This window comes from Nicotiana tabacum, chromosome 8 (assembly GCF_000715075.1).
Source record: "Nicotiana tabacum cultivar K326 chromosome 8, ASM71507v2, whole genome shotgun sequence".
NCBI classification, from domain to species: Eukaryota; Viridiplantae; Streptophyta; class Magnoliopsida; order Solanales; family Solanaceae; genus Nicotiana; species Nicotiana tabacum.
Genome location: NC_134087.1, coordinates 70634635 through 70659724, shown reverse-complemented (window position 1 = coordinate 70659724; position 25090 = coordinate 70634635). Strand labels below are relative to the sequence as shown.

The window sequence follows — 25090 nt, the reverse complement described above, 5'->3', positions numbered from 1 at the left end:
ATAAGCTCATGCAACACAAACCATCTAGCACTTCAAATTATCTACAAATCTAGTATTCACCCTCGTAACAGTCACGACAACTCTCATACGTGATCCAAACTCAAACTACAACACATATAATTCACTGGTAAAAGAGGACTCACTACAAAAAAGCATAGGGATTCACACGCCCTCAGGACACCCCGCAGGAGATAACCCACCTGTATCGCCTCAAATAACATCTCTTTATACCCCTCCACCGTCATAAACATCACGCAATCACTTAATCTTCCTAAGTCTGAACTCATATCACGACATGAAATCTACTTCATTCCCTAACTAAACAACATGAAAAGATCCTTCAACACACCCATAACTCAGGGCTATACATCAAATCAAGCTGGAAATCAAGCACCAAATAGTTTTTTCTACCCTCAAGCAGACCATTCTCGTCACATCCAAATCACATGGACACATCTCACAGTCACATAATACTCATCACGTAGCCATCTAGCCATCACTTCCACTAATAGGGACACTACCGAACAAATAAATTCAAAAGCACGTGCTCACATAATCAACACCTCAATACTCAAGCTACAGGCAAAGCCCGACCTCAAGTCCTCTAGACTGGTCCAACATCAACACACAGAAATCACATATCTCCCCACGTTCAGGGAATTACAAGCCATTGATGCACAACTGATACCAAGCGTTCATGCGTGCATACGAACGCGTGGAAGGAATTTCAAAAGTTATATTTCAAGCTGAATCAATGTCGCACGATAAGAATTCAAGAATGTGAAGTTTTCCTAAGGGTTATGCAGCCTCTCGAAGATAAGTACAGACGTTTCTGTACCAATCTGCAAGACTCTACTAAACCCGTTCATGACTCGTGAGACCTATGTAACCTAGGCTCTAATACCAACTTGTCACGACCCAAACTCAACTTGTCATGATGGCGCCTATAGTGGAACTAGGCCAGCCTCAACTCAACGAAAACCCAACCACAACACTAGAATTTGGAACATTTGCGGAAGAGTACTTTTATCATTTAAGAAAATAAACTGTTCATAACATAAGAAAAATTCATAACACGATTCAACCAGCCCAAAACCAATGTATCACGGAGTACATGAGCGTCTAGAAAAATAACATAGTCTACTATAATGTTTAGTGAATACAACTAAAACACAACGAGAAGAGAGAAGGAGGGTCAAGATCTGCGAACGCCATGCAGATACCTCAACAATCTCCCAAGCCTGCAGCCTCGATCAGTGACTGCTACCAGGACCAAAAGCACCTGGATCTGCACACAAGGTGCAGGTGGTAACGTGAGTACACCAACTCCGTAAGTAACAATTCCAACCTATGGACTGATAGGCAGTGACAACCGTAACCTCAACAGAGAATAGAAATAAGCTGTGTAGCAAAGTAGGCATGCTATTCTTTCAGGAATACCACTTAACAGTGAAATAAATACAGATCTGAACAATGTAAAATATAAAGCTCAGCTAACTCTACGTGCCAATGCACAGAATGTATGAAATGCACCATGTGCTCCCACTCTCGAGTGCTCAACCACTCAGTACTGCATATGGCCTTCCGGCCGAGGGAAATCCATCCCAAAACATATACAACACTGACTGCAAGTCATCTAGTACCGAAGAAACAAGGGTAATCCAACCCTGAGGAGAAATTCATCTTTACGTATATATAGATATACACACTCAACCACTCGGTACCGCATATGGCCGTTCAGCCCAGGGAAATCCATCCCGGAACATACTCATCACTGACTATAAGTTATCCGTTACCGAGGAAAAAGGGAAATCCATCCTTGTGGAGGAATCCATCTCCATATATCAATACTTCGGACAAATCCATGTCAAGGGAAATCCATCCCTGTACAGAAATCCATATCCATATGTCAATACTTCGGACAAATAGGGAAATCCATCCCTCAATAATATCATATGCGCACACTGTGGGTGTGCAGGCTCCGGAGGGGATCCTACGTCCCAAGCGATATAACAAGCCAATGAAGGCATAATCAATAATCCGCTACGGCGTGCAGCCCGACCCATAACTGTCACTCATAATCAGGTTCTCAGCCTCACTCAGTCATCACTCTCCAGTCTCACACACACGGGCTCACAATGCCATGAAACTAGCCCAAAACAATGATATGAAGTGCCAAATAATAACAACCGAGACTGAGACATGATATGCTATGCATGGATAAGATTGAGTACAGAATATCTATGAATCTAACGGAATGATAGCAAGAAACAACCACTCGGGTCTCAACAGTATCGGCGTGAAGCCCTAACAGGATAGCTAGCATGATTTGCAGCACATTTACTTAGTCACATGATAGAAACAATAGTATCAACAATAATGGGATCACTAAGTGGTGCCATGGAATGAACCAGGCCACAATTCTCACGGTGCTCGCCTGCACGCCCATCACTTAGCATGTGTGTCACCTCAATACAATCATATAGCACATAGTTTGGAGTTTTTAACCCTCAGAACCAAGTTTGGAAGTGTTACTTACCTCAACCAAGCCAAAATCACGCTCCGTGATGCCTTTGCCCTCAAATCGACCTCCGGATGCTCTAAATCTAGCCATAAATAATTCGATACAATTAACACGAGCTAAAGATCTCAATCCCATACGAAAATACTAAGCTTAAGGCCAAAAGTTAAAGTCAATTTAAAAGTCGGGCCATGGGCCCACGTTTTGAAATACGACCAAAGTTACAAAATCCGTCAACCCACTCGATTACGAGACTAACTATGTTAGTTTCACTCAATTTCGACTTCGAATCGGCTTCCAAATCCCAAAAGTTTATTTTATGAAGTTCCACAAATTTTTCCCCAAATTCTACCCCAAATGACTAATCAAAAGATGAAATCAATGATATATTCATTATAATTAGCTAAAATCGTGTTAGAATTACTTAACCCAATGATTTCCTTGAAAAACTCCCGAATATTCGCCTCAAACCGAGCTCCCAAAGTCCAAAATGTAAAATAAAACCCTAAACCTCATATTTATAGCTCTCTGAACCTTCTGCCTGCAGCCCGTGCATTCCTTACCGCGGTCGCATCACCATCACCCTGGTCTGCAAAATTCCCTCGCGGTCGCGGACCATAAGCCTCGTCTGTCGAGGTCCGCGTAATATCTATCACGACCGCCAACTTAACCTCCTCTCCTCAACACGGTCCGCGAACACCTACCGAGGCCGTGTTCTTCCACCGTGGTCCGTGAACTTCCTACCACGACTGCTCTTCCAATGATTCGAGACCTGCAACTTTCAGAACACCAGATATCAGATATTTTCCAACTCCCAAAGCCAAATAGTGATCTGATAACCACCCGAAACTCACCCGAGGTCCTTGGGACCTCAACCGATCATACCAACATATCCCATAATATAATTCAAACTTAATCTAGCCCTCGAATCACTCAAAACAATGTCAACACACCAAATCACACTCGGATTCAAGCCTAAGGACTTCTAAGTCTCCAAATTCCACAAACGATGCTGAAACCTACCAAATCACCTCCGAATGACCTAGAATTATTCCCACAAGTCAAAAATAACACTACGAAGCTACTCCAACTATCGGAATTCCATTCAGACTCCGATATCAAATTTGTTTTTCCATTGCCGCCTGGAAATCACCAAATTTCCAATTTCGCCAATTCAAGCCTAATTCTACCACGAACCTCCAAATTACATTTCTGACAAGCTCCTAAGTCCAAAATTACCTAATGGAGCTAACCGAACCATAAAGATCCAAATCCGAGATCGATTACTCAATAGCCAAAACTTGGTCAAACCTTTCAAATTTAAAGCTTCAAGATAAAAATCATTCCTCTATATCTATTCCGATTAACCTAAAAACCAAAACCGATGATTAACATAAGTCATAATACATCATAGGGGGCTACTCATTCCCTTAAACAACCGAGAAAAGTGTAAATGTTCAAAATAACCGATCGGATCGTTACAGTTCCTTAGCCTCCCGAAGATAAAGACAGACGTTTTTGTACCGATCCATGAGACTCTAATAGATTGGCTTGTGACTCACGACTCCTATGAACCTAGAGCTCTGATACCAACTTGTCACAACCTAGTTTCTCCCTCCATGAATTGTCGTGATGGCACCTAGTCTCTACGACTAGGTAAGCCTAACATTTGTGGAATAAAGCACAAAAACATAAAAGCTAACAACTAATAAGTAAATATTAAACAAGGAAATGAGATGCCGCTCAGCACGTACATTAATCACTCCCGAACAATACATAAATTCTCCCAAAATCCGGAATTTCATAAGTCACAAGCTAAAGAAAGAAACAGTACTCCCATACCCTGGAGTCTAGTACAAAGAGGAGAGATACAAGAGGGGTTGACATGGGCTGGAATAGATAGGGACTTCGAGGTCTACGGACGCGGCAGATATACCTTGAAGTCTCTATAGATGACTCGCCTCACTGGTGATGCGACTGGTAAGAGGTACCTGGATCTGCACACGAAAAACATGTGCAGGGAAGGGCATGAGTACACCACAACGGTACCCAGTAAGTGTCAAGCCTAACCTCGGTCAAGTAGTGACGAGATCAGGTTAGGGCCCTATATATATATAATGAAGCAAATTGAAATATTTCAGTAAGGATAAATACTAATACTTAACGAGAATGAAATCACAGAAAAACAACAGCTTAGTACACAGATATAACAACAGGGGATCTCCCAGGATACCTTCCCATAGTCCCAAACGTAAATATGCAGGGGGATCTCCCGGGATACCCTGTAGTCCCAAATGTAAATGTGCAGGGGAATCTCCCGGAATACCGTTTCGTAGTCCCAAAATAAATATGCAGTACATGGGGATCTCCCGGAATACCGTTCTGTAGTCCCAAAGTAAATATGCAACTCAACCAAACAGAGATAGCAGTTATAGCAGGAAAATCACAATTTAGGCTAAGTGCGAGTTAAGGAAAAACAAGAAGTTTCACTAAAACATGCTGCAAAAAGGTCAGATAGGCAATTAAGGCAGTTAAGACACATAGGCATGCTTCCCTAAGCTAAACAAGATAGTTACATATGCTAAAGTTGCTCAATTAAAGGAAAAACAGATATTTGCTTAATTAAAACGGGGCTTTTCAACAAATAGCCAATGTGCGCACACGTCACCCCACGTACACGACGCTCATATATCAAACAGTATCAAATCCTAGGGGAGTTCTCCCCCACAAGATTAGGCAAGCTACTTACCTCAAACCAAGCTTAAATCAATCCGAAATCCTGCTCTTGCCATAAGTATCCAACTCCGAGTGGCCCAAATCTAATCAAATCAATTACATAACATTATATCTCTACAAGCAACAAATTTAGCTAATAAATTCAAAGCTAAGGCAAGAGAATAGAAAAACACCCAAATCCTCCCCGGCCCCACGTCTCTAATCGGGTAAAAGTCACAAATTATGAGCACCCATTCACTCACGAGCTCACTCATATAAAAATCATCCAAAACCGACGCCTAATTCCCACTCAAACCTCAGATTTTCTACTAGGGCATCTCCAACCTTTACCCCATTTTTGGTCTTTCTCCAACCATTCCCCAATTTTTTTCCCCAAATTTTTTTATATTCTTCTCTCTCTTCTATATTACATTATTATCTTTCATTTTAATTTTATTTTTTAATTTTCATTAAACAAATTACATCTTTTATTTTTATTATTTTGTAATTTCCATTAAAACAATTCCATAAAATTTTAAATAATATAATTTGTAAGCAATTATTATAGATTAACTAATAATTCAAATAAAAGTAAAATTATTGCAACATCTAATATTTTATATTCGCACCTTTCAATTTTAGCAACATCTAATATTTTATATTTGCACCATTCATTTTTTGAGATAATTATATATTTTTTGTATAATTATAACTTATAATAAAATTAACTTATAATTTTACATAAAAATAATAAATGCACAAGAATTAATTTATCAAAATTATACACCAAAGTTAAGAAGTAAAATTAATATTATAAAGACATTACATAAATATAATTAAGTATATATAACGAGATAAATTAAAAGGTTAAATAATAAAATAATAAAAAAGTGATGAATAGTAATGGAGGAGATGAATAGTGTACCCCCATATTTGAGGGAACACTATTCATCCCCCATTTTGGGGACAAAAATAGGGGAGGGTTGGAGCTAAATTACCCCAAAAATTGCCCCCATTATGGGGAATGGGGGTAAGGTTGGAGATGGCCTTAGGGAACTTTTCCCCCATTTTTCAAACTTCCACCCTCAAATTCCTTAATTAGATAAAGAATACAACAATAGATTAATGTAATATGATCAAAATTGAGTTAGGAATGATTACCCAATAGCTCTCCTTCAAAATCTCTCGAAAAATTGCCTTCCACGGAGCTCCAAATTGAATTTTGTGATATGAAATTTCAAACCCTCAAAATTCCCTTTTATGCCGAGCGATTTCCACTTCTGCGATCCCTAGACCGTATCTGCGGTCTCGCACCTGCGGAATTCCATCACAGGTGTGGCTTTTCACTTAATGCACCTCGTCCACTTCTGTGATCATGAGGTCGCACCTGCGGATCCTTATCCGCTTCTGCCATCCCATACCGCCCATGCGCTTCCTTCACTCGTACCTGCGGGCGTCGCAAATGCGGAACTCCTCTTGCACCTGTGACCCCAATCTTCCTCCCAAAAGCCTCTTATGTGCTTGGTCTTCCGCATATGCGGTCGCGCACCTGTAGTTCCCTACCGCAAGTGAAAAAAACCAGAACCATCACACCTGAAAATCTTCTAAGTCGAAAATGTTCACCTCTTGAGTATCCGAAACACACCCGAGTCCCCTGGAAACTCAACCAAACATACCAACAAATTCTAAAACACCATACGAACTTAGTCGATCTCTCATATCACCTCAAATAACGTTAAAAAACATAAATCACCTTCCAATCCAAACTTTAAGGACTTGAAACTTCAAAATTTTACAACCGATACCGAAATCAACCAAACCACGTCCGATTGACCTAAAATTTTCACACAAGTCATATTCAATACTACGGACCTACTCCAATTTCCGAAATTGGATTTCGACTCCGATATCAAAAATTTTACTACCAGCCTGAAACTCCAAAAATTCAACTTTCGCTATTTCAAGCCTAAATGAGCTACAGACCTCCAAAATACAATCCGGACATGCTCCTAAGCCCAAAATCACCCTATGGAACTAACGAAATTCTATTCCGGAGCCGCTTTTATACTGTTCCAACTACGGTCCAAATTCTAAGACTTAAGCTCTCATTTAGGGACTAAGTATCCCAAAATACTCCGAAACTCAAAACGAACTCTCCTAGCAAGACATAATGGCATAAATAGATACAGGGAAAGCAATTAATAAGGGATCAGGGCTCTAACTCTCAAAACGACCAGCGGGGTCGTTACAAACGGAGTTTGACAGAAGTTTTAGTTTTGAATCCGGCTTGGGTATCATAGTGTTAAATCCACGACTTTGCTATTCTATTTTTCCTCTGTAGTATTTCTTTTTTAAAATCTTTTAAGTAGTATTTTAATAGAATCTTGGCAATATTTTAAAAAGGGAAAAAGTATGTTAAAGATTTAATGAAAATTTTGGAGTGGACAAAATCTATGGAGTTTTGTAAAAAAGAGTTATGTTTGGCTTAAGATCTCTGCTCCATTTTGCTTGCTGGAAGTTGGAATTAAGATCATTAAAGGATCATTAGCTTTATTCTTCCCCTATTATAGCAATATTGTTTTCAGCTTTAGTTGATTTCTCGTTATCCAATTATTCATTTTAGATTTCATGTTTCTTTTACTAGTCACTACTACTTTAGTTTAGTGAAAGCTGAAATTTTCTTTCTTCCAAGTCACATGGAAATATTGTGAGCTGTTTGTGTAGTTGTTAAGTTATTGGGCCATATCAGCTTATGCGTTACATTTGTGTTTAACTAGAATGGTCCCAACAACTGGCTTCATAGAGATTTTTACATGGTAGGGCTCTTATTAATAAATATTTATACAAATAATAGTACTTTTGCTTTATTCCAAAAAAAAGCACATTCAATTTACAGTTATTCCATTTTTAAAGATTCCTTACCTTATTTAATGGCCATCAATTTCTTAAACATAAACATTTAAACACTAGAGAGCTGCTATTCGGCCAAACTCACCGTGGCCCAAGAATGACCATACTGGTAAAATACCAGTAAAGCCCTTCATTTCATATTTGGCTTAATGGTCATTTTTTCCTCCAAAATATTTCCCTCCAAAATTAGTTAATAAATATTGATTATCCCAGAACATTGATCCCATAAATCATCATTCTCTCATGGGAAGATCAACCAACTTCGTATGTATACCTATACTATTATGTATTTATTTTATTTTTAAATAAAATTCATACGGATAGGAAGATCAAAAGCCTTCGTATATGTATACCTATACTATTATGTATTTGTTTTTAAAATATAATTTATACGATGGGGAGATCAAAAGTCTAGTATCTATACATAATATTATTTTCATACGATATTCAAACTTATAATAGCCCGTTGATGAGGTGGTTGTCAAATAGCCGGTCGATAAGGTAGATGTCAAATAGTCGTTTATATAATAGCCGTTTATATTAAAGTCATTCGTATCGGCCTATAGCTAACATATAAGTCCATTGACTAATATAGTTGTAGTCATATAACCTATGCTAATTATATCGTTGTGATTCATAGTAATATCGACCACTTGTATAATAGCTGGTTATATTAATTTCATTCATTAAGGTCATTCGTATCGACCTATAGCAACCATATAAGTCCATTGACTAATATAGTTGTAGTCATATAACCGATGCTAATTATATCATTGTGATTCTTAGTAATATCAACCGTTTATATAATAGCCGTTTATATAATTTAATTCATTATGGTCATACATATCGGCCTATAGCAACCATATAAGTCCATTGATTAATATGGTTGAAGTCATATAACCTATGATAATTATATCGTTGTGATTCTTAGTAATATCGACCGTTTATATTAATTTCATATATATCGGCCTATAGCAACCATATAAGTCTGTTCACTAATATGGTTGTAGTCATATAACCTATGCTAATGGTAGTCATACAACCATATAAGCTTTAAATTTGAAAGGTTTGACCAAGTTTTGGCTATTGAGTAATCGATCTCGGATTTGGATCTTTATGGTTCGGTTAGCTCCATTAGGTAACTTATGCTAATGATATAATATGGTTGTAGTCATATAACCTATGTTAATTATATCGTTGTGATTCATAGTAATATCGACCACTTGTATAATAGCTGGTTATATTAATTTCATTCATTAAGGTCATTCGTATCGGCCTATAGCAACCATATAAGTCCATTGACTAATATAGTTGTAGTCATATAACCGATGCTAATTATATCATTGTGATTCTTAGTAATATCAACCGTTTATATAATAGCCGTTTATATAATTTAATTCATTATGGTCATACATATCGGCCTATAGCAACCATATAAGTCCATTGATTAATATGGTTGAAGTCATATAACCTATGATAATTATATCGTTGTGATTCTTAGTAATATCGACTGTTTATATTAATTTCATATATATCGGCCTATAGCAACCATATAAGTCTGTTCACTAATATGGTTGTAGTCATATAACCTATGCTAATTATATCGTTGTGATTCTTAGTAATATCGACCATTTATATAATAGTCATTTATATTAATTTCATACATATCGGCCTATAGCAACTATATAAGTCCATTCACTAATATGGTTGTCGTTATATAACCTATGATAATTATATCATTCTGATTCTTAGTAATATCGACCGTTTATATAATAGCTGTTTATATAATTTAATTCATTATGGTCATACGTATCGGCCTATAGCAACCATATAAGTCCATTGACTAATATGGTTGAAGTCATATAACCTATGGTAATTATATCGTTGTGATTCTTAGTAATATCGACCATTTATATAATAGCCATTTATATTAATTTCATACATATCGGCCTATAGCAACCATATAAGTTCATTCACTAATATGGTTATAGTCATATAACCTATACTAATTATATCGTTGTGATTCTTAGTAATATCGATCGTTTATATAATAGCCGTTTATATTAATTTCATATATATCGGCCTATAGCAACCATATAAGTCCATTCACTAATATGGTTGTAGTCATATAACCTATGGTAATTATATCATTGTGATTCTTAGTAATATCGACCGTTTATATAATAGTAGTTTATATATATCCGTTTATATTAATTTCATATATATCGGCCTATAGCAACCATATAAGTCCATTCACTAATATGGTTGTAGTTATATAAACTATGCTAATTATATCATTGTGATTCTTAGTAATATCGACCGTTTATATTAATTTCATACATATTGGCCTATAGCAACCATATAAGTCCATTCACTAATATGGTTGTAGTCATATAACCTATGATAATTATATCGTTGTGATTCTTAGTAATATCGACCGTTTATATAATAGTTGTTTAAATTTATTTCATACATATCGGCCTATAGCAACCATATAAGTCCATTCACTAATATGGTTGTAGTTATATAACCAATGCTAATTATATCGTTGTGATTCTTAGTAATATCGACCGTTTATATAATAGCCATTTATATTAATTTCATATATATCAGCCTATAACAATCATATAAGTCGATTCACTAGTATGGCCTTATTTATATAATAGTAAATATATAATTCGACATATTTTTATTGGTTAATCTTAATTATAATAATCTTAACCAAAAATCTTAATTATAATAAAAGAAAAATCATGATTAAATTTTAGAACTAAAATGTATTCTAACTTCTTTATTAGGAGGGAAAACAAGATGCCAATTTTTGACTAAAATGTCAAATAAAATTTTTGAAGGGAAACAAAGGGAAAAGTAAAAATATGATTGGAGGGAAATAGAAAGTTTTGTATCTTTATATATATCTCTTAAACACAAGAACAACATTTCCAACTCTTTAAACAAAATAGATACCCTAAACATGAATGCTATCAGATGGATTGAAGATGAATTCTATCCATGGTTTCGGATGGATGTGCCCAGATCGTACATCAAGCGTGACAATCTGGTAATTTTTGTTTTTAAATATTTTCATGATTTGATAACTGTTAATTATCCCAACTAGCAATGAACCCTGAACCCTATCTTTACATTATGTTCTTACAGTTTCTTCCAAAGAGTATATGTGGCTATCTTTCTCTTATTTTGATTAAAACAATGCTTCGATATAACGGGAAGGAGTGGGCTATGACTCTCACAAGCGGTGCTTGGAGAAGACTCGTTAATAGGTGGAAACAATTTGTTGTCGACAATAATCTGAAGAAAGGGAGTGTTCTTCTATTTGAACTAGTTCAGGCTACATCAGGGGCTGTGATATTCTCTGTTGAAGTGCCAGGATATTCTAATATCTTTTTTATTAATCGAAAGTCCACCATGGTAGAAGATAGTTTGGTCTAAACGCTCTCGGTGCATGATAAGCCAAGGGAGGCTAACGTGCACTGACGATGGCAAGAAGACGCAAACACACAACACCGGTGACCGCTATTGTAACACCGACGACCTCAGGGTTGCAGTCATTCACTCCATTAACGTTTGGAAACTTTCTTCCAACTCGATTTCAACCAATTCAAGAGGAAAATGAGCTAAGTGAGGAAGATGAATGTAACAGTAACCAATGGAACAGTACAGAGGTAGTGAAGGAGAAGGAAATTCAAAAGTGCAAGGATCAATTGACAACAAGCCCGAGAAGATTACAATTCTCTGAAGTTGGACCTTTAGCACGACCATCTCCAAATCTAGAACAACCTGTAGCAGCAGCAGGGGCTGGGATGGAGAAGGATCTGTATGCAAAAGAGCTCAAACAACAAAATCGTAACTCTCAAATGAGGATGATACTGGAATATGTTCCGCCAAGTCATCGAGATGGTAAGATAGTCATTCAAATTGTGGAAGAAGATGTAAGTGTGCTGAACGAACACTGGGCAACTGCTCTAATTGGGTATGTGCTTGGTGATGCTCCGCATGAGAAATCTATGGAAAACTATGTAGAATCTGTGTAGGATTTTGTCACCAAACCCCAAAATCTATATCACAAGGATGGATACTATGTGTTTCGATTTGCAACAATTGAGGAAAGGGATCTTGTCATGCAAGCAGGACCTTATTCGTATCACAATAAGCCATTTATTTTGTAGAATTGGGTAAGGGATTTCCATTTTGACCCTAAGTGTATTACTACAATTCCTTTGTGGATTCATTTCCCTAGTCTACCTACTGGATACTGGACTGCTGATGCATTGAGCAAGGTGGCTAGTGCTGTAGGATTACCAATGTACACTGACAAATTCACATCAAAGTTGAATAAAATTTCCTACGCTAAAGTACTAGTGAAAGTTGACATTACTAAGCCATTAGTGGAGAATGTAGAGATTGAAACTCCTACAGGTACTAGGAAGCAGGAAATTTTGTATGAGTGGAGGCCAAAGTTCTATAGTGAATGTGTACATTTTGGCCTTGATAATTTTGAATGCTGGAGGAGTAACCAACAGAATCATGAAGATGCTGAATTTAAAGCTCCTAAAAGAAGAAATAGGGGCAGAAGGTAGTTCAAGAGTGGAAGCCAAAAGAACATCAACAACAAGGAGAGGTAATGGAAAAACAACCTACAACTGAAGTAGAAATGGGCAATCAGGATAAAGCTGAAAAGGACTCTGATTAGAGTATGCAGATGACAAGCAGAAATGGAGGAAGCAGGATACAGAACAATCCAATTATACAGCAGGCCAAAACTGTAGAACGAGTCAAGAAACATACTTGAAGCCTCAAACAGGTAAGGATATCTGCTCCGCATCTCCTGCTCGGTCTCCCAGGTAGCCTCCTCCACGGGCCGACCTCTCCACTGCACCTTCACTGAAGCTATATCCTTTAATCTAAACTTTCGAACCTGATGACCCAAAATAGCTACTGGCTCCACATCATAGGTCAAATCATCATCTAATTAAACCGTTCTGAAATCCAGAACATGAGACGGATCCCCAATATACTTCCGGAGTATAGAAACATGAAATATCGGATGCACATTCGACAAGCTGGGTGGCAAAGAAAGCTCATAAGCCACTTCCCCCATCCTCCGAAGCACCCCAAAAGGCCCAATGAACCAAGGACTAAACTTACCTTTCCTCCCAAATCTCATAACACCCTTCATGGGCAAAATATTCTACAGAACCTTCTCACCAACCATGTAGGACACATCCCGAACCTTCTTGTCAACATAACTCTTTTGCCTCGACTGCGCTGTATGAAGACTCTCCTAAATTACCTTCACCTTTTCTAAATCATCCTACACCAAGTCTGTCCCCAATAGCCTGGCCTCACCCGGCTCGAACCAACCAATTGGAGATCTATACCATCTCCCATAAAAAGCCTCATATGGAGCCATCTGAATACTCGATTGGTAGCTGTTGTTATAAGCAAACTCCGCAAGCGGTAGAAACTGATCCCATGACCCTCTGAAATTAATGACACAAGCACGCAACATGTCCTCCAATATCTGAATAGTGCACTCGGACTGACCGTCCATCTGAGGGTAAAAAGTTGTGCTCAACTCAACCTGAGTACCCAACTCTCGCTGCACAAACCTCCAAAACTGCGAAGTAAATTAAGTGCCCCTATCTAAAATGATGGAAACTGGGACACCATGCAAACAAACAATCTCCCGGATATAGATCTCTGCCAACCGCTATGAAGAAAATGTAGTACACACAGGAATGAAGTGTGCGGACTTGGTCAGCCGATCCATAATCACCCAAATAGCATTGAACGTCTTCAAAGTCCTTGGGAACCTAACTAATAAGTCCATGGTGATCCGCTCCCACTTCTACTATGGAATATCCATCCGCTGAAGCAAGCCACCCGGTCTCTAATGCTCATATTTCACCTGCTGACAATTGAGACACCGAGTTACAAATCCCACAATGTCTTTCTTCATTCTCCTCCACCAATAATGCTACCTCAAATTCTAGTACATCTTCGCGGCACCTGGATGAATGGAATACCGCGAGCTATGGGCCTCCTCTAGAATCAACTCCTGAAGCCCATCTACATTGGGTACACAAATCCGGCCTTGCATCCTCAATCATCACCAATAGTCACATCTTTGGCATCATCATGCTAACTTTGTCCTTAAGGACAAGCAAATGCGGATCATCATACTGGCGCTCTCTGATGCGATCATATAAGGAAGACAGAGAAACAACACAAGCCAACATCCCGACTGGGCTCCGAAATATCCAACCTCACGAACCGATTGGCTAAGGCCTGAACATCAACTACAAGAGGTCTCTCCCCTACTAGAATATATGCCAAACTCCCCATACCCACCGCCTTTCGGCTCAAGGCATCAGCCACCATATTGACCTTCCCCGGATGGTACAATATAGTAATATGATAATCCTTTAGCAACTCCAACCACCTTCGCTGCCTCAAATTAAGATCCTTCTGCTTGAACAAGTGTTGGAGGCTACGATGATCAGTAAACACCTCACAAGACACACCATACAAGTAATGCCTCCAAATCTTCAACGCGTGGACAATGGCATCCAACTCCAAATCATGAAAGGGGTAGTTCTTCTCATGGGGCTTCAACTGACGAGAAGCATAAGCAATAACTCTACCCTCCTGCATCAAAACACAACCAATACCAACTCTCGAATCATCACAATACACGATATATAAACCTGAAGCTGATGGCAAAACTAACACTAGAGTTGTGGTCAAGGCTGTCTTGAGCTTCTGAAAGCTCTCCTCATACTAGTCCGACCATATAAATGAAGCACCCTTTTGAGTCAACTTGGTGAAGGGCGATGCGATAGATGATAATCCCTAAACAAACCGGCGATAATAGCCTGCCAAACCAAGAAAGCTACGAATCTCTATGGCTGAGGACGGTCTGAACCAACTCTGAACTGCCTCTATCTTCTTCGGGTCAACCTGAATACCCTCACTGGACACCACGTGCACCAAGAAAGCCACTGAACTAAGCCAAAATTCACACTTGAAGAATTTTGCATAAAGCTTCTCCTCCCTCAATCTCTGCAATACAATTCTCAAATGATCTGTGTGCTCCTCCTGACTACGCAAATACACCAGAATATCATCAATGAAGACTATGACAAACAAGCCGAGATAAGGCCAGAACACACTGTTCATTAAATGCATGAACGCTGCTGGGGCATTGGTCGGCCTAAAAGACATCACCAAGAACTCATACTGATAATATCCGGTCCTGAAAGCCGTCTTAAGAATATCCGAGTCCCTGATCTTCAACTAGTGATAACCTGAACGGAGATCAATTTTCGAGAACACTCTCGCTCCCTGAAGCTGGTCGAATAAATCATAAATACGAGGCGAAGGATACTTGTTCTTAACTTTTACTTTATTCAATTGCATTTAATCAATGCACATCCTCATAGTGCCATCCTTCTTCTTCACAAATAGAACTGGCGCACCCCAAGGTGACATACTAGGCCGAATGAACCCCTTATCAAGGAGTTCCTTGTGATGACCCAAAGGGTCATCACCTATTTTCTTACCCATTATGTGCTTCCGAGGCCTTGAAAACCTCATTTAGAGTCGCTTAGATTTGCATGCGTAGTTCGAGCGTGTAGCCGGAAAGCTTAAATATAAAATTCTGTGAAAAATGTTAAGTCTTGACTTTAAAATGAAAAAATTTGACTTCGGTCAATATTTTGGGTGAACGGATCCGGACCCGTGATTTGACGGTCCCGGAGGGTCCGTAGGAAATATGGGACTTGGGCGTATGCTCGAAATCAGAATCCGAGGTCCCTAGCCCGAGAAATAAATTTTTAAGTGAAATTGTTTTCAAAAATTGTTTAAGGAAATTTGAAGTGAAAACTGATTAGAAAGCAATGGTATTGGGACCATATTTTAGTTTCGGTGCCTGGTACAGGTCTTATATATGACTTGAGTCATTCCTGTGAAATTTGGTTAAAAACGGACGTCGTTTGACGTGATCCAGACCTTAATTGAGAAATTTGATGTTTAAAAGAGTTTTGAGAAATTTTATTGATCTCGAGGTTTAATTCGATGCTCGTGATGTTATTTTGGTAATTTGAGTGCACGAATATGTCCGTCGGATGTTTTTGAGGTTGTGTGTATACTTAGGTTAGAGTTTTGAGGGCTCGGGTGAGTTTCGAGTAGGTTCCGGGATGCCTTAGGCTTAGAAAGTCAGGTGTTGCAAGTTCAGGAAGCCACAGTATCTGAACCCTCTAGTGCGGTCCGCGAGAAATCGCTTGCGACCATGGAGGGTCCAGCGCGGCCGCAGTCACCTTTGTGCAGTCCGCGGTGGAAGCTGTGCGGCCACAGTCGCCTTTGTGCAGTCCGCACAGGGTGCTCAACTGCAGGTCTTCAGGGAGGGGCCAGCGCAACCGCGGTCGCCTTTGTGCGGTCCGCGGTGGAGGATGTGTGGCCGTGGTCCATTTAATGCAGTCCGCACTAGGGGTCTGAGAGAGGTATAAATAAACTGAAATTTCAGCTATTTTTCACTTTTCAAAACCCCAAAAACATAAGAGGTGATTTTTCAAACAACCTTTCTTCTCCAAAACGTTGGTAAGTGATTTCTAACTCATTTTCTTCACTCCTTAACATCTTTTAACATGATTTCAACTTCAAATCAAAGATTTTCATAGGGGAAATTAGGTGTTTTGGGTAGAACCTAGGTTTTCTAAAATTGGGGATTTGGACCTCAATTTAAGGTCCGATTTCAAAACAAATTATATATTTGGATTCGTGGGGGAATGAGTAATTGATTTTTGGTCCGAACCTCGGGTTTCGACCACGTGGGCCTGTAGGGTGATTTCTGACTTTTGGGTAAAACTTTAGAAAACTCATTTTCATGCATTGGGGTTGATTCATTTAGCACTTATTGATGTAATTAAGTAACTTGTGACTAGATTCGAGCGGATTGGTGGTGGAATCAAGGGGTAAACCTATAGTTGAGACTTGAGTGGTGATCAAGGCATCAAGGTAAGTGTTTGGTCTAACCCTATCTTGAGGGATTAGGAGTTGAGTCATACTTGCTACTTGCTTCTTGTTGAGTACGACGTATAGGCATGTTGACGAGTATCTATATGTTGGTGTTAAGCATGACTGTGAGTCTTAAATTGAAAGTTGTTGTGTTCTTAAATGACACTTCGGTGCTTTACTTAATGATCTTCGATGACTGAGCATTTTCAATAATTGAACTGAGTACAAGTTGAGTTGAGATTGGTTATAGCTGATTCTCCCTTGCCGGGATGACTAATTCAATATTTATGTTCCCTTGCCGAGATTTCTTGTGATTGTTTGATGAAATGTAAAAGATAGCGGGTGGTACGCCTACCACAAGATATAATGAAATGGGAATGGGTGGTATGCCTACCACGAGATATAATGAAATGGGAGCGGGTGGTACGCCTACCATGAGATATAATGAAATGGGAGCGGGTGGTATGCATACCACGAGATATAATAAAATAGGAGCGGGTGGTACTCCTACCACAAGATATAATGAAATGGGAGCGGGTGGTATGCCTACCACGAGATATAATGAAATGGGAGCGGGTGGTACGCCTACCATGAGATATAATAAAATGGGAGCTGGTGGTACGCCTACCACGAGATATGATGAAATGGAAGCGGGTGGTACGCCTACCACAAGATATACTGAAATGAGAGCGGGTGGTATGCCTACCACAATATATGAGAAATGGGATCGGGTTGCACGTCTGCAACAAGGTGAAACTGAAAGTGAAAGTTGCCTTATTTCTCTTTATCCGTGTAGAAGTTAAATTGTAGTTTCCTTACTATTCTTTGATATTCTGTTTTATCTGCTACCTCCGGAGCATGTTTCCCCTTTCCCAGCTTTGATTGCTTATTACCTGTTTAATTTTCCTCCATATAGTATATAACTGCATAGGTTTATCTGGAGTCTAGTCCTAGCCTCGTCACTACCTCACCGGGGTTAGGCTAGATACTTACCAGCACATGGGTTCGGTTGTACTGATACTACACTCTGTGCTCTTTTGCACAGATCCAGTTTTTGGACCGCAGCAGTAGAGCGGGAGCCAGCTTTCAGTCCAGTGAGACACCGAGGTAGCCTTGCAAGCGTCCGCAGGCCTGGCGTCTCCTCTATCTTTATTTCAGCCTGTTATCTCATGTATTCGAGACAAACAGTTTATATTTTTCTTTCAAACGATTGTATTTAGTACTCTTAGAAGTTCGTGAGTAGTGTGACACCAGTTCTTGGGTAGAGGCATATGTTGATTTTTGTATTATTATTCAGTTTCTTTAATTTAAGTCTTTCGTATATTCATTAAATTCCGATGTTTTCATACTATCACTGATAATCGTTAAAAGAAGTGATTTGTTAATGAAGTAAGTTGTTAAGAATTGGCTTGCCTAGCTCACATTAGTAGGCGCCATCACGACTCTCGAGGGTGGGAATTTCGGGTCGTGACAAGTTGGTATCAGAGCTCTAGGTTACATAGGTCTCACAACTCACGGACAAGCTCAATAGAGTCTGAGGGATTGGTACGGAGACGTCTGTATTATCCCCCAAAGGCTACAGAGTTATGAAAATCTCACATTTGTTCTTTCTTGTCGTGCGGATTTGTTCCCCAAATGCTAATTGGATTTCTACTATGTTCTCTCGCAGATGACGAGAACATGCGCTTCCTCATCTACCGCTCAGCAGCCCGAGCCCTGAGTAGCAGCTCCCACTAGGGGCAGAGGCCGAGACTGTGCTAGAGGCCGAGGTAGGGGTAGAGTTTAGCCCCGAGCAGCAGCACCAGTGGCGGAGCCTTAGGTTGATTTTGAGGAGGAGGTTCCGGCCCCAACAATTTCGGTGGGCCTAGCTTAGGTCCCAGAGGCGTTTATTGCTACCCCAGTTCTTCAGGACGCTTTGGTCCGATTGGTGGGCCTCATGGAGAGTGTCACCCGAGCAGGTTTGCTTCCTGTAGCACCAGCCACTTCTTAGGCTGGAGGAGGGGCTCAGACTCCTGCTACACGTACTCCGGAGCAGGTAGCTCCTCAGATTCAGACTCCAACGGTTCAGCCAGTTGGAGCAGTTCAACCGGGTGTAGTAGCTCAGACCGGTGATGGAGCGACTATGTCTGTTGATGCTTTTTGGAAGTTGGATAGGTTCACCAAGATCTTCACTACTACTTTCAGCGGCGCTTCTTCTGAGGATCCCCAGGATTTTCTATATAGCTGTCACGAGGTTCTCAGGAACATGGGTATTGTTGAGACCAATGGGGTCAATTTTGCTACGTTCCGCTTGTCTAGATCCGCCAAGACTTGGTGGAGGGATTATTGTTTAGCTAGGCCAGCCGGTTCGCCGTCTTTGACTTGGGAGAAATTTACAATATTGTTTTTGGAGAAGTTTCTACTTGTTACTCAGAGAGAGGCCTATCGGAGGCAGTTCGAGCGCCTCCAGCAGGGTTCCATGACGGTCACCCAGTATGAGACCAGGTTCATTGACTTAGCTCGCCATGCTCTTGTCATACTTCCTACCGAGAGAGAGAGAGAGGGTGAGGAGATTTATTGACAGTCTTATTCAGCCGATTTATCTTCAGATGGCCAAGGAGGCCGGGAGTGAGATCACTTTTTAGTAGGCGACCAATGTGGCCCTCAGAGTTGAGATGGTTTTGTCTTAGGGAGGTGGTTAGGCGTCGGATAAGAGGCCCCGTCATTCAGGCAAATTCAGTGGTACCTCGTTTGGAGGTAGAGATTCATATGGTAGAGGTGCTAAAGGTAGAGGTAGAGGTCCTAGAGGTGGATCTCTGGCCGCTAGAGGTGGAGGCCTGCCAGCTGCAGGTCGTCCCAAAGAGGTAGTTCAGGGTGGTGGGGCCCAGTCCCGATGTTATGCCCTCCCAGCCAGGCCCGAGGTTGATGTTTCAGATGCAGTTATTACAGGTACGGTTCTGGTTTGTGATAGAGATGCTTAAGTGTTATTTGATCCAGGGTCTACATACTCGTATGTGTCATCTTATTTTGCACCGTATCCGGTCATGCCTAGTGATTCGTTGAGTATTCTTGTTTATGTGTCTACACCGGTGGGTGATTCTATTGTGGTAGATCGAGTCCATCATCTTGTGTAGTTGTGATTGAGGGTCTTGAGACTCATGTGGATTTGTTGCTTCTAGACATGGTCGATTTCGATGTCATATTGGGGATGGACTGGCTATCACCTTACCACACTATCTTGGACTGTCATGCCAAGACTGTGACCTTAGCTTTACCGGTTATGCCTCATTTAGAGTGGATAGGGACTCCTGGTCATTCTACCCGCAGTGTTATCTATGTGAAGGCTCGGTGTATGGTCGAGAAGGGGTGCTTGTCCTATTTAGCTTATGTCCGTGATTCTAGTGCAGAGGTTTCCTCTGTTGACTCTGTGCCCGTGGTTCGTGAGTTTCCTGATTTAGACCTGCCGGGTATGACGCCCGATACGGATATTGACTTTTGCATTGATTTGGCTCCGGGCACTCAGCCCATTTCTATTCCGCCGTATTGCATGGCCCCGCCTGAGTTGAAAGAGTTGAAGGAGCAGTTGTAGGACTTGCTTGAGAAGGTTTCATTAGACCCCAGCGTTTCTCCTTGGGGTGCGCCGGTGTTGTTTGTTAAGAAAAAGGATGGTTCGATGAGAATGTGCATTGATTACCGGCAGTTGAACAAGGTCACCATCAAGAATAAGTATCCACTGCCGAGGATCGATGATTTGTTCGATCAGCTTCAGGGTGCCAAGATATTTTCAAAGATCGACTTGAGATTTGGCTACCATCAGTTGCGGATTAAGGCATCCGATGTCCCTAAGACAGCTCTCCGCACTCGGTACGGGCATTATGAGTTCTTGGTCATGTCATTTGGGTTGACAAATGCCCCAGCAGCTTTTATGGATTTGATGAACCGAGTGTTCAAGCCTTATTTGGACTCATTCATGATAGTCTTCATTGATGATATTTTGATATATTCCCGCATCCAGGAGGAGCATGAGCAACATCTCAAAGTGGTTCTTCAGACTCTAAAGGATAGTCAGTTATATGCTAAGTTCTCGAAGTGTGAGTTTTGGCTGAGTTCAGTTGCATTTCTAGGTCATGTTGTATCAGCAGAGGGTATTCAGGTTGATCCGAAGAAGATTGAGGCAGTCAAGAATTGGCCTAGACCAATATCAGCTATAGAGATTCGGAGTTTCTTGGGATTGGCAGGCTACTATCGTCGGTTTGTGGAGGGGTTCTCATCTATTGCAACCCCGATGACCAGGTTGACCCAGAAGGATGCCCAGTTCAGATGGTCGGACGAGTGTGAGGCGAGCTTTCAGAAGCCCAAGACAACTCTGACTACCGCACCAGTGTTGGTTTTGCCTATAGGTTCAGGGCTTTACACAGTTTATTGTGATGCTTCCCGTATTGGGCTTGGTGCAGTGTTGATGCAGGATGGCAAGGTCATTGCCTATGCTTCGAGGCAGTTGAAGATTCATGAGAAGAACTATCCGGTCCATGATTTAGAGTTGGCAGCCATTGTTCACGCATTGAGGATTTGGAGGCATTATCTGTATGACATGGCATATGAGGTGTTTACTGATCACAAAAGTCTTCTGTATTTGTTCAAGCAAAAGGAGTTGAATTTGAGGCAGAGGAGATAGTTGGAGTTGTTGAAGGATTATGATATCACCATCTTATATCACCCGGGAAAGGCCAACGTGGTGGCCGATGCAGGGGCGGATTTACCATGGTTGAAGCGATGTCATCTGACACCGCTTCGCCAATTTTTTTTATTAAATGTATATAATTGATATTATGCAAAATAAACAATTAGATACAAATAAAATAAAATGACACCACTTCATCAAATGGGCTAGTTGGTTCGCTGGTCTAGCGCCCAAAATCTATGCAAATGGTCTGTAGTTCGAATCTCAGCAACTGCATTCCCATCCTTTTACACTTTTGAGCAATAGAATAGTAGTCCTTTTTCCAAAAGCTGTAGCATTCCGATTTTGTATAGGACAAACCACAAAGAGAAACTAAACTCTCACGTTCTCCCCTTTTGAGTAGGAAAAGGACAATTATAAACAATATAAAATCCATTAGAGTTTACTTATTTCATACCCTAATTTTGAAAAGCCTATTCAATTACATTGGAACCTGTTGCTTCCATTGGAGTTGAATAGTATAAAATTCTCTGGAGGTTAATTACATCGGAACTTGCCAAAATTTTCTATTTGCAATCACAAGTGAGTTGTTCTACTATATATATTCTTTCAGAGTTAGAATTTCTTGAAACAAACGTTATTTTTCTTTTTGAGTTGGATTTTCTGCAATTTATACGAGTTATCTTATTGAAATTTTAATTTGCAATTCTACTTGAATTCCAACGAAGAGATTTTATCCTGTAGTTCCTTCCAAGCCTTCAAAACCAAGTTCAACACCTCAAAAATCATCTAACTTGGAAGAAACAGTCGATGAATCAGAACAACTTCCACAAAGTGAAGGAGTTAATTTAAATCGTTTAGAGACTGATCCAGGGAAAAGATTAGCAATTCCAAAAATATCATCCAAATGACCGTGATGCAGTAAGAAGAGCATATATTCAACAAGGTCCTTGCCGACCTCGAAATCACAATTTCCCTCAAAGAAATTTTTATGGTCAATTGCGTTGTTTTAATACTCGATGGTTTCTTGAGTACGATTGGTTGGAGTATAGCCTAAAAAAAGATGCGGCATATTGCTTCTATTGTTATTTGTTCCAAGATGAATGCATTAAACAAGGGGAAGGAAATGTATTTTCAAGCATAGGGTTTACAAGTTGGAATAAGAAGGATAGATTTGATATGCATATTAGTGGACAAAATAGCATTCACAATCAATCAAGAAAGAAGTGTGAAGATTTGATAAAACAAAAACAATCCATTCAAAGTGCACTTGCTAAACAATCTGATCAACAAAAGTTAGAATACCGAACTCGTTTAGAAACTGCAATTGATGTGATAAGATATCTTTTGAATCAAGGATTACCATTTCGGGGATATCGTAAAGGTGAATCATCTTTCAATAGAGGTAACTATATTGAACTTCTTACATAGTAGGCAAAGCGATGTAAAGATATTGATGATGCATTTAAAAAAGCTCCAAAAAATAATCAATTGACTTCTCCATATATTCAAAAGGATATTATCACTGCATATAAGATGAAAACAATTAAGAGTATCATTAAGGATATAAATGATGATCACTTTTCAATATTAGTTGATGAATCTCGCGATGTATCATGTAAGGAGCAAATGGCTATTGTTCTGCGTTATGTTGATAGGAGGGGAAGTGTGATGGAGCGCTTTATGGGTATTGTTCATGTTCGTGATACTACTGCTCTGTCGCTAAGGAATGAAATTGTTAGTTTACTTACTAAACATTCTTTAAGTCCATCTTCTATACGTGGACAATGCTATGATGGAGCAAGCAATATACAAGGTGATTTAAATGGTCTTAAGATCTTAATGCAAAAAGAAAGTAGAGGTGCTCATTCTATTCATTGTTTTGCTCATCAACTTCAATTAACTCTTGTTGCGGTTTCTAGAAGATGTGATGAAGTGCAAGAACTCTTATTGTTGGTTTCTGATATACTGAATATGGTGGGAGCTTCTTTCAAGCGTAGAGATGAACTTCGTGAATCTCAAGCAGAAGAAATAGAAGAGGCATTACGTAAAGGTGAGCTTGAAACTGGTAAGGGCTTGAATCAAGAATTGGGTCTTGCTAGAGCTGGTGATACATGATGGGGTTCTCATTACAAATCCTTTAATAATTTTATCCTTATGTTTGGCCCTATTATTGATGTGCTTGATGCTATTGCTGTTAATGCACGTTTTGAAGAAAAATATAAGGCAAAGGGATATCTTAAAGCATGTTTAACATTTGAAACTGTCTTCATGTTACATTTAATGCGTACTATTTTAGCAATCACAAATGTGCTTAGTGTAGCCTTTCAAAAGAAGGAGCAAGATATTGTAAATGCTATGTTACTTGTTGGAGTGGCAAAGGATCAATTGCAAGAACTGCGAAAGAAAGGTTGGGATTCACTTATTAATGAGGTATCTAAATTCTGTATGAAATATGATATTTCAATACCTGAATTTGATGAGCTTTATGCTATCCCTGGAAGATCACGTCGTAGGGTTGTTGAGTATACTATTTCACATCACTACCATGTTGAGGTATTTTATAGAATTATTGATTGGCAATTTCAAGAACTCAAGTCGCTTTGATGAGGTGACAACAGATTTGCTTCTTGGAGTTGCTTGCTTGAACCTAGTTGACTCTTTTTTCACTTTTGACATTGAAAAGATATTGAGATTAGCTGAGTTATATCCTGATGATTTTGATAAATATTCTATGGTCGACCTTCGATTTCAGCTTCAGAATTACATTGTTGGTGTCTGAGATCATGATAAAAGGTTTCAAATCTTAGGGGACTTGGTAATCTTTCCACGAAATTAGTAGAGACAAAGAAGCATGGGACTTATCCTCTTATTTTTCAACTTGTAAAGTTTGCTTTACTTTTGCCAGTTGCTACTGCTACAGTTGAGAGAGCTTTTTCGGCAATGAAATTGATTAAGACCGATTTGCGGAGTCGAATGGATGATGAGTTTTTGAGTAGTTGTTTGGTGCCTTATATAGAAAAGGATGTATTTAGTATTATTCCTAATGAGGCTGTTATGAATACCTTCCAAAATATGAAAACTCGTTGAGGAGAGCTGTAGTAAGGTACTTTTTTAATATGATATTGTTACTATATTTGTTTCTTTATTTATTTCTTTAAATATCGACACCGCTTACGGAAAATTCTGCGTACGCCCCTGGGCCAATGCTCTGAGTAGAAAGTCATACACCATGGGGAGTCTTGCTT

General features: G+C 39.6%; 2 protein-coding genes across 2 annotated transcripts; both read left to right on the top strand.

The window, feature by feature from the left end:
* Positions 1-23021: 23021 nt before the first annotated feature.
* On the top strand, positions 23022-23960 carry LOC142163151 (uncharacterized). The gene is made up of 2 exons (XM_075220406.1): positions 23022-23174; positions 23277-23960. Exons 1-2 carry the CDS (start codon positions 23022-23024, stop codon positions 23958-23960), a joined length of 837 nt encoding a protein of 278 aa, XP_075076507.1.
* A 39-nt stretch (positions 23961-23999) lies between these two features.
* On the top strand, positions 24000-24932 carry LOC142163150 (uncharacterized). Its single transcript, XM_075220405.1, has 2 exons — positions 24000-24398; positions 24639-24932. Exons 1-2 carry the CDS (start codon positions 24000-24002, stop codon positions 24930-24932), a joined length of 693 nt encoding a protein of 230 aa, XP_075076506.1.
* Positions 24933-25090: the final 158 nt, after the last annotated feature.